At 38.7% G+C, this 12,454-nt stretch overlaps 1 protein-coding gene across 1 annotated transcript; it reads right to left on the bottom strand.

The window, feature by feature from the left end:
- Positions 1-3,021: 3,021 nt before the first annotated feature.
- LOC117694491 (signal peptidase complex subunit 3-like) lies at positions 3,022-4,606 on the bottom strand. The gene has a single exon (XM_034485422.2). The coding sequence runs from the start codon at positions 4,579-4,581 to the stop codon at positions 3,886-3,888; it is 696 nt and encodes a 231-aa protein (XP_034341313.1). The 5' UTR covers positions 4,582-4,606; the 3' UTR covers positions 3,022-3,885.
- Between the last annotated feature and the right edge of the window lie 7,848 nt (positions 4,607-12,454).

The following is a 12,454-nucleotide window of genomic DNA, read 5'->3' as shown; positions in this document are numbered from 1 at the left end:
TCTGGGTTCTGACATTTCCAGTCATACTTTTGGTTTCCAAAAATCCTCATGTCTTTGTGAAGACTGAAAATTTTGATGAGTAACGGATTGGAATTTGCTCCATCTACAGCATCTACATGAAGGAAAACAGCTTTTTAAACCGAAAAGGTGGGGGGGGGGGGTAGGACTGAAGACATGGCTCAGAAGTTAAGAGCACTGGTTGCTCTTCCAGAGGACCTGGGTTCAAGTCCCAGCACCTATATGGAAGCTCACAACTGTCTGTATCTCCAGTTCCAGAGGATCTGACACCCTCACACAGATATACATATAGAAAAAACACCAGTGCACATAAAAAATAAAAATAAACCATTAAAAATAACACCAAAATAGGATATATTTATCAAAGTGAACCGAAGTTCCAGATAAAGAGATAGATAATTATACTCAAGGCCTTGAGTTTGTCTAGTAAGGTTGTCTACCATTTAACTACATGCCCAGGCCTCAAGTTATTTTTTTCTTCAGTTCTGGGGTTTGAAACTATAACCTCTATCCACAGTATACTTCTTGGATCTTCATACTTCTATTTCATAGCAAATTTCCAAAATGTATACTCGTCAGATAATTCCAACTCAAGAAAACTACAGCACTCATCTCTATGAAACTAACAGATCCACTCACCAGTATGTGTGGTGAGCTGGGAAAGCGGCCTCCAGGCCTAGGTAAGGCTTTGCTCTGAATGTCTTCCTTAATGACAATGTGGCCAGTTTTTTTTTTTTTTTTTTTTTTTTTTTTTTTTTTTTTTTGGTTTGGACATTTGTAGTTTTTACGCTCAGCATCTTTAGAAATTATATGAAGTTAGAGTTTCTCACTATAAAACAAGCTCAGATCAATATGAACTATGTGCTCAAGCATTCTACCTATCTTTCTGTCTTCACATAACTATTGTATATTTCCGTTCTGATATGCTGAAAAGATAAAAAATTATAGATGTATATGATGGAAAAATTATCACCATGCAAGTAGTTATTTCATCTCTTGCCATTTCCCAGATGGAGAAATGGAGATCCCACACAAACTAAGGGGAAACTCTGGAGCTAACATTGAAATGCATGACTTTCCACCTTTGAAGTTTGATCTGCTGGGAAATCCTGGTTCTCAAATGCATATCCATGAACTGTGTAACTAACTACATGCACTGCTGTGTAAGTGAACAGACTGTTATATTTACATGACATGACTACAAGAAATGTTACACATTAGTTTAAACTGTTCTTAGGGGACAAAATAGCCCTTTCTGTTATCAGTGTAGTGTAACTGGATTGTTTGGTCTTAAGAGCAATTGAATAGCAGTTACTGTCTTGACTGTTTATTTTCCCACATTGGAAAAGGTCATTTTAAATGTTATTGTGTATATTTAGTCAATAAGGTATTTTATAAACATTCCAATTTCTTTATATTATGAATCAATTAAGTGGATATTTTATGGAGAGAATGAAGTGCACTCATTTTGTTAGCATAATCAAAATTAGTCTTATCACACAAGGTAGGGACCTCTTTTCATAAATGATAGGAGAATTCTCAAAGAAGGGGAAAAAGAAATCTTTAGGTGAAATTCGACTACCATACTGTCTGAGACACAAAAGAAACAGAAGTTGAATTTGGTCATGGTATTTTATCGGAGCAATACAAATCCTAACTAAGAAAAGGGGTGAAGATTGTACTTATTTGTGGGTATAAAGAAAAATATTTAGAGTGCTGGTTTAGTATGTTGAGTATGTCTTTGTACAAGTGGCTTGGTACTGCTAAGGTATGTGTGGCATTACTGCACCCTTGAGGTTATTGTAGCATACTGGCTATTGTGATTCATGGATGTTATAGCTCAGTAGGACTGTTGGTCACTTCCCTCCTTTCGAAGCTTTAATATTGCCTTCATCTACCATGAAGCTCGTTCCCAAGGAGGAAGCTTTCAGGTTTGATCCAAATTGTGCTCTTTGGGTCCTGTGTCTGAAATGCATAGTGATTTCAGCAATAGAGAGTTACCTTCTATCACTTGGGGGCGGGGGCAACCAAAGGCAACAGCAATAACCTATAATGGTTTTTCGGGGGGACTTTTGGACAATCCTGATTAATAACTCAAAAGAAGAATTTTCATGCCTGATTTGAGAGTTAGGTAGTCTATGACTCCTGGGCTGGGGTAGTGGGGAATATTTGCCAGCCCAGATGTGAAATTTTCATTTAAACTATATGTGTATATTCCTACACAGACCTGGTTGTATTGTGTGTATTTTAGGTAGATAGTTCACAGTATGATTCCTTATAATTTTTTCAAACATCCTGTTATTTTACCCCTTTCTCTCCTTCTATTATTTATCCTCCTCCCACCTCCCTGATTAGATCCAGTTTTCCACTTCCTCCTTCAGATCACTTACATTCTGGTAATCCCCCATCTATTCCTCCTCCATTCCCCATACTGGCAATGGTCTCCTTTTACTTTTCTGGTTTCTGCAGTTACACCAGGTTATATATTCACATCTGAAGATTTGGAGGTAGGAACGTCAGATGAGAGAAACACTAAATATAATCTTTTCTAGTTTCATCCATTGACCCTGCAAATTTATTATTTCAGGGTTTTTTTTACACCTTAATAGCAGCTGATGAAAAAGCAGAGTTGTGATTACATACTCACATATACATATAACATACACACACACACATACCATGAATTTTAAAGAACAATGAGTTTATATGAGAGGATTTGGAGGAAGGTAAAGGAAGAGGAAAATAATGAAATTATACTATAATCTCATACAATAAAAACGTTTAACGAAAAAGAATCAAATTGTATTTCCAGTTTAAACTCTCTTGTTTGCTTGATGTAACAAAACTTCTGAATTTCTGTTTCTTTATTTGAAGGGTGCTAACGCATGCACTGCTTACTTTTTAGGTTATAGAGGAAAACACCTACGAATGTTTGTAAGTGAAAAATCATACCACAAGTGCTCTTATCAACATCCCAATAATGATTAAATAATGGGCCTGAAAGAGGTTTAAGCAGTTAGCATTTATTTAAAGGCATTAAACATAGTAGAGCATATGCATCTCATGTTAAGCATGCAAACATTTTCAAACTTCAGTAACAGTGCTAAAACATTTAACAAAGATACACTTGCAGCAATCTTTGTAGAGAAACCACTGTAAGACACACATTTGATTTACTTTAAGAGACTTGAAGTGAGGTATAATCATTTACAGCCTCAAGAGACATTCACTATTTAAATGGTCACATTTGCTGACAAGAAAGGCAAGCAGTAAGATTTCCGAAATGGGAGTAAATTCTCACTCAGACTCCTGTTTAACTATTTTGCATGTCAGATTTTAAAGAAACAAAACACAATTTTTCTAGTAATCAAACACACCCTAGAAGATATAAGAAAATGGCATTCTGTAAACTTACAAGGAATGTCAGGATTAAAATACAGTTATGACAATACCAACACATCTAATTTTTAAATTCTCCCCAAACAAACTTTATGTATCACATGGAATAACATAGTGAATATGACAAAACGGTGTGTTATTTTCAATCCTCATTATCCAACTGCCTAATAACCTACTCTGCTGAACTTCTTTTGCTGTTTCGTTTGTAGAATAAAGTTCCAGAACTTTATCAGACTTTCCCTCCAACTACACAATTTGATGTTAATTCTTAAACATAGGAAGAGTAATAGCCAATGTCACACTAAGATCAATGAATGCAGTCTCTATGTTAGGCACATGAAGCATGAGGATGAGGGGTTCAGCCAGTCCCAGAACAAAACAAAAGTCAGCAAGACTTGAGAGAAAAGATGAAAGAAAGATGATTCTTTAGGTACACAGATGTCCCCTTTCCGCTGCAGAGAGAATTCTTCAAAAAGTCGTGGCTATTTCATAGGAATCTGGAAATGGGACAGACACGCGTCCAGATCCAGTCACAAGAGGCAGGATCCCAGCAATCGGTATAACTTGCCAGGAGAGGGTCAAAGTGACATTCCGGTTTCCCTTGAGACCATGTCCATCATCAAAGAAAAAATACTTGCTTTTGACGTCTTTCAGGTTCAGCTTGGGGTTCTCGCCTCGCAGAAGGATCTTGTCCCAGAGGACCACCTGGTTCACAGCGTTGCTTTTGGTGGAATATTCTGCCGACAGATAGAGGAAGAGCTGCTTGACGTTCCAGTCGAAGGTCTTCTCCAGGTCCGCAGAGATGTGGAATGTGATGAAGCCCAGGTCGCTCTTTTTTCTGGGTCCAGTGAAGTCTTCCACTTTTTTGAGCAGGATCCTGGAGACGTGCAGGCGCACGGGCGCGCTCCTGTCTTTGAAGGCGGTGGTGAGGATGCAGCCCAAGGTGAGCGCCGCCATGACGCTCAGCGTGAAGGCGAACAGCGAGTTGGCCCGGGACAGCAGGGTGTTCATCTTGCAGATCAATCGGCGGAGGCGGCTCCCTCCACGCGGGCTCCACGGGAGCTCGCTCGCTCGCTGGCTTGGCACGGGCGTGCTGTGTGCTCCGCGGTCCCTCTGCCTTCCTCTGGCTCGCGCGGAATGCTGGGCGCGTGCGCGCGCGTCCATGGAGAGCGCACTGCCCACGATGTCTCCCCCTTCCCCCGCCCACCCTAAGTCACTAGTTAACCCTACAGCCACTGTCTGCTGATAGCCTAAGGCACTTGGAGCATCTGACAGAAAGCGGTAGTGGGCTGAATTAGCCCAGGGGTGCCTTGGACTGTCTCACTGTCCTACCCTCACACCCAGGCACAGTCACTGAAGGTCCCTGCTTCCACAGCCCCCACGCCCGCACACAAAGCCCTGTCTAGGGAACCCTCTCCCTCTGCACACTGCTGCATCATGGCTTCCACACATCCTAGCCCCTCCCCTGGCCTTCTGCAACAGGCTGCTGCTGATGGCTGTACTCGCCCCCACACTAGCTAATCCTGCCTCTCTGCAGACCATTCTCTGCACAGAGACCAGCCATCCCCTACAGGTCATGTCACCCCCCTTGCTGGGATCTTCCACCCTCAGCATACAGTCTTAGTGTCAGAGGTGGCCCAGACTGTGTGCTGCATCTGCCCTTTCCACCTCACCCCCTACCAGCCTGCTGGTTGTCTGCCAGGCTCCAGCCACTGGGCTGCCTGTCCTCTGCTCCTGGATTAACTGGAGCACACACAGTACAAGCACACACACCAAGACATGGCCTGTATGTGCATGGCTTCTTATCACTCAGGACTCAGTTCTAAAGCCACTTCCAGGAAACACTTTCAGGACAATTTTCTGTGTAATGAAATGATGTGTGACCCTTGATTCTTTCTATCTACCCTAATTATTCTCTTAATCGTAAATGACTACCAAATTGCCTTTCCAATTGATTTGTCTTCTTAGTCTCAGTTTCTCAATCTTTAATGATAGGTTAGTCACCCTCTCTTTCCTGTCCTGTATGTTTTTCCCCAGTTCTTAAATCAGAGGCTTGTATACAAATCTGCATAAATATTACTTAATTAAGGAAGTAGTATTTGACACATCAGAATAGACAAAAGAAGCAGATACTTACAAGCAAGTAGCCATAAAAATCACTTGGGCAACCATTCAAAATATCTGAAAACCTTGTAGAAACCTCACATTGCTTTTCAAACCTAGATAGGTATCAGGATTAATTGGAAAAACTATTGAAAACATAGAGCCTTCCTACCTTATGTCCCTGGTTTTGATTTAGTAATGGGGCGGGGGGAGGCACAAATATCTTCCAGTTTAATTCATTCCCTCTGATAATTTCGATGAAAGCTTCTTACTCAGAAAATCCCAGCCCTAAACAGGTAAACATTTGAGTACCACTAATTTAATGTCACCCACGAAGAGTTTTTAGATAACTCAAAGTAGCCCAGTCCCTCACTCCACTTGAGATCACAGGGTACTAAGAAGCTGAGTGCACAACTGAATGAGCAGGATTTCTGGGGAAGACTCTTTTCCCACTGAATTATCTTTGGATCTTTTTTTTTTTAAAAAGTCATTAATATAGCTCTGGATCTATTTTATTATTTAGTTCCTTTGATTTAGCTTCTCAGCTTGATATCAATAGAACACTTTCTTGATTGTCATAGGTTTATCAGAAATATTGAAATCAGGTGTTGCTTATACTCCAGTTACATTGTTTTCAAAAATCTGTCTGTGTTCACTGTATGTGAGAATCAGTGTGTTATTTTCTTTGTAAAAATTTTTTGGATTTTTACTGGAACTGCAGTGACTCTTTTTTGTTGTTATTAAAATATCCGAAGATAATTTAAGGGAAAAGACAGTCTTCTCAAGATATAGTGCTCAGTCAAATGTATTAATATTAGCAAATATAAACTGTGATGTATCAGACTACATTCAAAGGGTGAATTCAAAGGGGATATATATCTAAATGGAGACCTTGAGCTATAACATTTTTATCAGAAAATATGCAAGACTAACCTTTTGCTCTTTTGGTTAAACACTAAAACCACAATTTTCAAGCGAGAAATCACTAAATTGTACTTTTTTTTTTATAAACTAAAAAAAGGAGCTATTTCAAAACTCTACTAAGATAATATAAAGACAAGTTTCTGAGAGAAAATATTTCAAAAACTATAGTGTCTAAGAGGACTAATAATTAGAATATAAATTGTCACAAAACTAAATATGAAAACCCAGACATTTCACTAAATAGTTAAGAATTAAATATATAGCCAGGCAGTGGTGGAATATGCCTTCAATCCCAGCATTCAGGAGGCAGAGGCAGGCAGATTTCTGAGTTCGAGGCCAGCCTGGTCTACAGAATGAGTTCCAGGACAGCCAGGACTATACAGAGAAACCCTGTCTTAAAAACAATGGTGATGATGATGATGACAACGACAACAAAGATGATGACAATAATAAATAAAAAAACTGTTCAAGGTCAAGCTAGTCAATGTTGCAGTATGGGTGGGGAGGGGTTCACAAAGCCTCACTCCTAGTTGAGAAGCTACAGGAAGCTTGCTGACTGCCATAGAGGGAGAGAAATCAATTTTCTTCATGGGTGGTGCCCCTAGCAGTTTCCCCATGCTACAGTGGACAGCCCTACATATACAGTGTGTTTAACACTAATTAGACCCATATATAATACATATATAATATATATTAATATATAATATATTAATATATATATATATATATATGTGTGTGTGTGTGTGTGTGTGTGTGTGTGTGTGTGTGTGTGTGAAGTTTGGAAAAGGATGTGATGAGAGGGACCTGGCAAGAGATAAAGGAGGAGGAAATGAGGGATAAATTTGATCAAAATGAAATATATTCATCTATAAAGGGAGAACAGAATGAAAATAATTAAATAGACAAGTAATGACAGTAGATTAAAGTCAAATCGATGAAAAGATACTCGACATTGGTGTTAGAAAAAGGTCTGGGATTCCCAAGAAAATGGCTACACATTCCAAAGTATTTGGTATGGCAGTAGTTTCACTTCTGCAGAAGCATAATAGCCATGGCAAATTCAGCTGGTAAGCACACCCAGCAGGGTCCCCCTGGGCTTTTATTTCTAATGCAAAGGGTTCCTGTGCCTCTCTCTGAGTGATCAGCTCTCCAGCCTTACACTCCTACACCACTGGCTCAGTGCAGCTGATAAGCAAAATGCAACTTTTGAAAACACCATGCAACCTTGAGCACATATTTTGATTTCAAGAAGTGCTGACCCTGTGGGAATCTAAATTTCTGCCAAGTGGCTTTTTTAAAATCATTTTTTTAAGTGAAATTTTGTCTTACTTAACCCTAGAGTAGAAAAGACAACATATTTTGTTTATATTTCACACATAATTAATCATTAAAGAAAGAAAAATTAAAAAAATAATTATCAATTAAATAATATTGTATTCTGAGAGAATAGCCAATAGTTTGAAACACTGGCAAAATTGTTACTTCTGAAACTATTATACCCTGCTAACAGGGGTGAAAACAATTGTACAAACACTTGAGAACACTTCTGTAGTCTTCTTACAATGTTAATTTCCTGTCTACTGAATGAGCTGGCCATCAAGCTCTTAAATATTATAACAGAGGAATAAAACATCTTTGTGAACTCAATTAAATAAAATTTATTAACACAAAATCTACATTGACTGTATGAGTCAAATTTTGTTGCACTGATGATTGCCTGAAACACTTAAAAGGAAGAAAGATTTATTTTGGTTCATAGTGTTAGTAATTTCCTTCTGCCATTTCTGGGCCTTGGATTAAGCAAAGAAAGTATAGTGGTAGGTGGTCTGTTGAGAGATGAGGGATGACAGAAAGAGAAGAAAAGGGGAAGGAAGGAAGACTAAAAGGAAAAGATATAAGCTCCCAAACATGCCCCAGAGTTTTACTCCCTTGAAAAGTTTCCATCACTTCCCAATAATATCATCAGTTTATGAATCCATCCAGTGCACAAACCTGCTTATTAGGTTAGAGATCTCTTGAACCCTCTTGATCCAATATACCTGCCCATCAATTGAGAAGAAAGCCTTTAATATATGTGTATGTGGTGTGAGATCCTCATATGTAAACCATAACATTGACTAAAGTGCTATGTTTACTTGGGGACAGTCAGGGTGTTTGATTGTCAGGAAGATCAAGAGTTGCAGTATTTAGTAGAAAATAATAAAAATAAAAGCAATAACAATAAATGCCAATTTGTTTATGTATATACATACATATATGTATAGTATAATTGGGAAACTGAATTTTAATTATTATTTGCATTATTTCTCATAATACAAAATTCTTGCAGCTGATATGACATTTTCAAAGAAGTAATAAATTCATGTTGTCTTCATAAATTCATTACAGACTAGATTTCAAAATTGGAACTAGGTAAGAACACATTATTATGTTAAATGGCTAGAAGGGATTTATACCTAACACTTATCATAGAGATACTGCTTAAATAATAATCTGTGTATTTCTATGATACTTATGATACTTATCATAGAAGTACACAGATTATTATTTAAGTAGTATGATAAGTATCATAGAAATACACAGATTATTATTTAAGCAGTCAGAAATATATAGATCAATGTGTTGTATACATGATAAACACAATTTCCTTCCCCATGTGAGCAATTCATCATGGTTTAATAATGTGAGGCATCACATTATCTCTGGAGGCCTCTCTGATGGTCCTCTAAGAGCATTATGAAACTGAGGGAAATCATTGCCTTTGAAAAAATTAAATTTTTAACAGGTAATTTTTTCAGACTTAATTCATTTTATTTTTCTTGTATAAACCCCTTATGTGGTAGCCAGAGCTAGAGCCTGGGTCTTCTAAATAGAGACTCTAGTATGGGTTTTCACAAGATGGCCAATAATTCCTGATAAGGAGATTTTGGGAACACAGTCTCTTTTCAGAGATCAGGGGTCAGGTAGCTATAGGTCTTAGAGATGGCATGAAAGGTGGTAGACCCTGGCTGATGGGTAGCAATCATCAATACCGGCCATTATCAGTTGCATTTTGGTCAAGAATCAGAGACTATGCAAGTGCCTCTAAGGGACAGGGATGAGACATACCAACACGGAGCCACACTGGCCTGTCACCTTGCACTGAACAGTGTGGGACTTCACAGTCTTATTCCTCAAGTGGTCTCTCTGCATGATGGCCTCATGGAGGCTCCAAGGCTACCTCCTTGAAGCACTTAACACCAAGACCAACATGACCATTGTAGTCCGCAATAGTGACAAAAGCGTTGAACCTGGTCCCCTGGCCAGTCAGAGTCTGCTATTGCACTGTCATGACACTTTATAGATGCTCCAAGGAAAATGTCAATAATCTTGGATTCTTTGATGGACAAATAGAACAGGTAGATCTCCTTTAGAGACTTGACCTTCATGTACTTGCCCAGACAACCCCATTTGATTGACAGGGATCCACTCCTTGTTTTTGGATACTGCTACAAACTGTGGCCCCTAAGACCTTTGCTGAATCCTCTATGGAAGCAGCTGTTCCCTCCTAATCCTGGGCCCCTGGGTCCTCAGTGCCTTCCTGCTGCACTGATGGTAATAGTCATTTGGTGTTTTTGAGAAGATGGAGGAGGAGGAGGTGGATGATGAGGAGGAGGTGGAGGAATGTGAGGAAGAAGAGGAGGGGGGAAGAGGAGGAAGCAGAAGCAGCAACAGAGGAGGAAGAAAAGAGGAAGAGGAAAAAGAAGAAAGAAGAGGAGGAGGAGAGGAGGAAGAACAAAGGAAAGAAGAGGAGGAGAAAGGAGAAAGGGAAGAGGAGGAGAAAGGAGAAGAAGGAGAGTGAGGAGTGGGAAAAGGAGGAGAAGAACAAAAAGCAGTATAACTTTTTAAATAACACCAGAAAATACAAAATCTACAAATTTTTAATATAGGATCAATGAAAATATGGCTACTGGAATGAATTCAAATTAAGATACCATAGCACTTTCAAATCATCTATATATTTAAACATCTATCTGATAAGAGTCACTGATTTTTATTTATTGCCAGAAAAATACATGCAAATACATTGCAAATTCACATAAAACATCCTGCTCTTCCAATAAGTATATATGGATATTAATATAATGCTTAATAGTGTACAATAGTAAGCATTTGATATATATTTCAGATAAAGGAGATCTGAGGTAGTTATTAAGAGCTGCTACTAAGCATATCAAGCAGATGGAATCATCCAAATCTAAATCATGAGATCAAAACAGCTTTTCTCCTTCTGAACTTCTGTATTCTCATAGATGCTATTTCACCACATGCTTTTGTTCAGTTCCATGAAATTGCAGGAGAAAAACATAATATTCCACTAAAGATGAAGGTAGGGTCCTGTACTGAGCACTCCTGCCCTTCTGATCTGGAAATACTTCAACAGATGTCACTATCTACATCCTTAGAACTCACCTCCTTCAGCACACACTATGATCACCCAAATAAAGAAATGTCCACAGAGATATAAAGAACCCAGCAACTGCCGTAATTCATAAAATTAATCATTGCCAGGCATCATGGTAGTTACTGGCCAATGATGAACAGCACTGAAACTGTTAGTGACTAAACAAGTACCATTGTGGGTAGGCTCCTGTCTTAATGTACTTCAAAGTGTACTTTTATTTACTTTCCATTAAAATTCTATGGTGCAATTTGAGCACACCCAGAAGGATTTCTATCCATCACCTTAATATTTTACATATGTGCTATTTTGAGCTAGGTATGTAACAAAATGCATCTACTATCATTTCTTTTTAAATTATTAGCTTATCTGCCTGTGCTCAAGCATATATTCCTTAGCTGAGCATGTATGGGGATGGACCATTGGGCCCATTCATTCATATGTATAGATGTAGATGTAGAAGCAGATGCAAATGCAGCTGTGCACACATGTATGTGTGTGTGCGTGTGCGTGTGTGTACATATCCCTGAATAAAAGAACCATACTTCCTTTACTCTGGGCAAATGTTTTGGAAATGATTTTATTGTTTTCCTGACCTGTTTGAGACAATACATATGTTGATTGGTTTATATCTTAGCTTTGCTCATTTTCACACTCACCAAAGCATGAAAATATTACATTTGGTTACAAACAGCCAAGTCCTGATGAAAAGTAGGTCAGTTAAAAGCATTAAAGATAACCTCAGAGGCACCAAAATGTATTGGTGTCTCATAAAAAACAAAGCAAAACAAACAAAAAAAGCCCCATAACCCCCCCCCCCAAAAAAAAAAAAACCTCCTCACTTTCCCTGGGTTCAATTTGGAAGTGAATTTGAATTCTACAGTTCTCCCTCTGTCTTCCTTCTGCCTGCAATTTGTGGTATCTGGTTTGTCTGTGGTCTGGCTGTTGTGTGTATCAAATCCATCCCTATTGCTTATCTCTCACGAGCTGTGTCCCTAACAAAGGACTTTGCTCTGTAATTCCTGAACAGCACCAAAAACATCACATGAGGAAGGAATGAGGTTTAGTTTACAGAAATCTTTAACAGAGTTTTACAAGGGGGGATTAAATTATTTACTCCAACTGACCCCAAAGCACTCAGCAAGACAAACACACTGTTATCATGCAACATCCATATGTTGTTTCCAACTTTCATGGTGCATGTTTGTTATATAAGGACACTTTTGACCTGTTTTCTGTATTCGGCAAATAATAATCATCACACGTGCACACGCGTGTGCACACACACACTCAAGCACACTGTTCTCTGGGTTGGGGGCATAGAAGCAGATATCATTTAAGATTACAGCTTTGCATCAGCTTAGGTTGTAAACACTGATTACATGGACTTCAAGGTAAGTGGGGTTGGTTGTTGCATTGTTCTCTTAAAGGGAGGTTAAAAAACCAGGCAGAGTACAGCAGGATATCAGACTGACCTCAAGCTGGATTATTAACCTGGCAGTGAGTTCCGGCAAAAGTTGCAGTCTCTTAGAATATAAGAGATATTTTTCCTAAATTGTATCACCATAT

The sequence above is a fragment of the Arvicanthis niloticus genome, chromosome X (genome assembly GCF_011762505.2).
Source record: "Arvicanthis niloticus isolate mArvNil1 chromosome X, mArvNil1.pat.X, whole genome shotgun sequence".
Lineage (NCBI taxonomy): Eukaryota > Metazoa > Chordata > Mammalia > Rodentia > Muridae > Arvicanthis > Arvicanthis niloticus.
The sequence above is the reverse complement of the archived record's forward strand: the minus strand, read 5'-3'. Positions and strand labels throughout refer to the sequence as shown.

Bases quoted from the DNA above. Each gene is read 5' to 3' on its own strand.
- LOC117694491 (XM_034485422.2), bottom strand. From the start codon at position 4,581: ATGGACGCGCGCGCACGCGCCCAGCATTCCGCGCGAGCCAGAGGAAGG.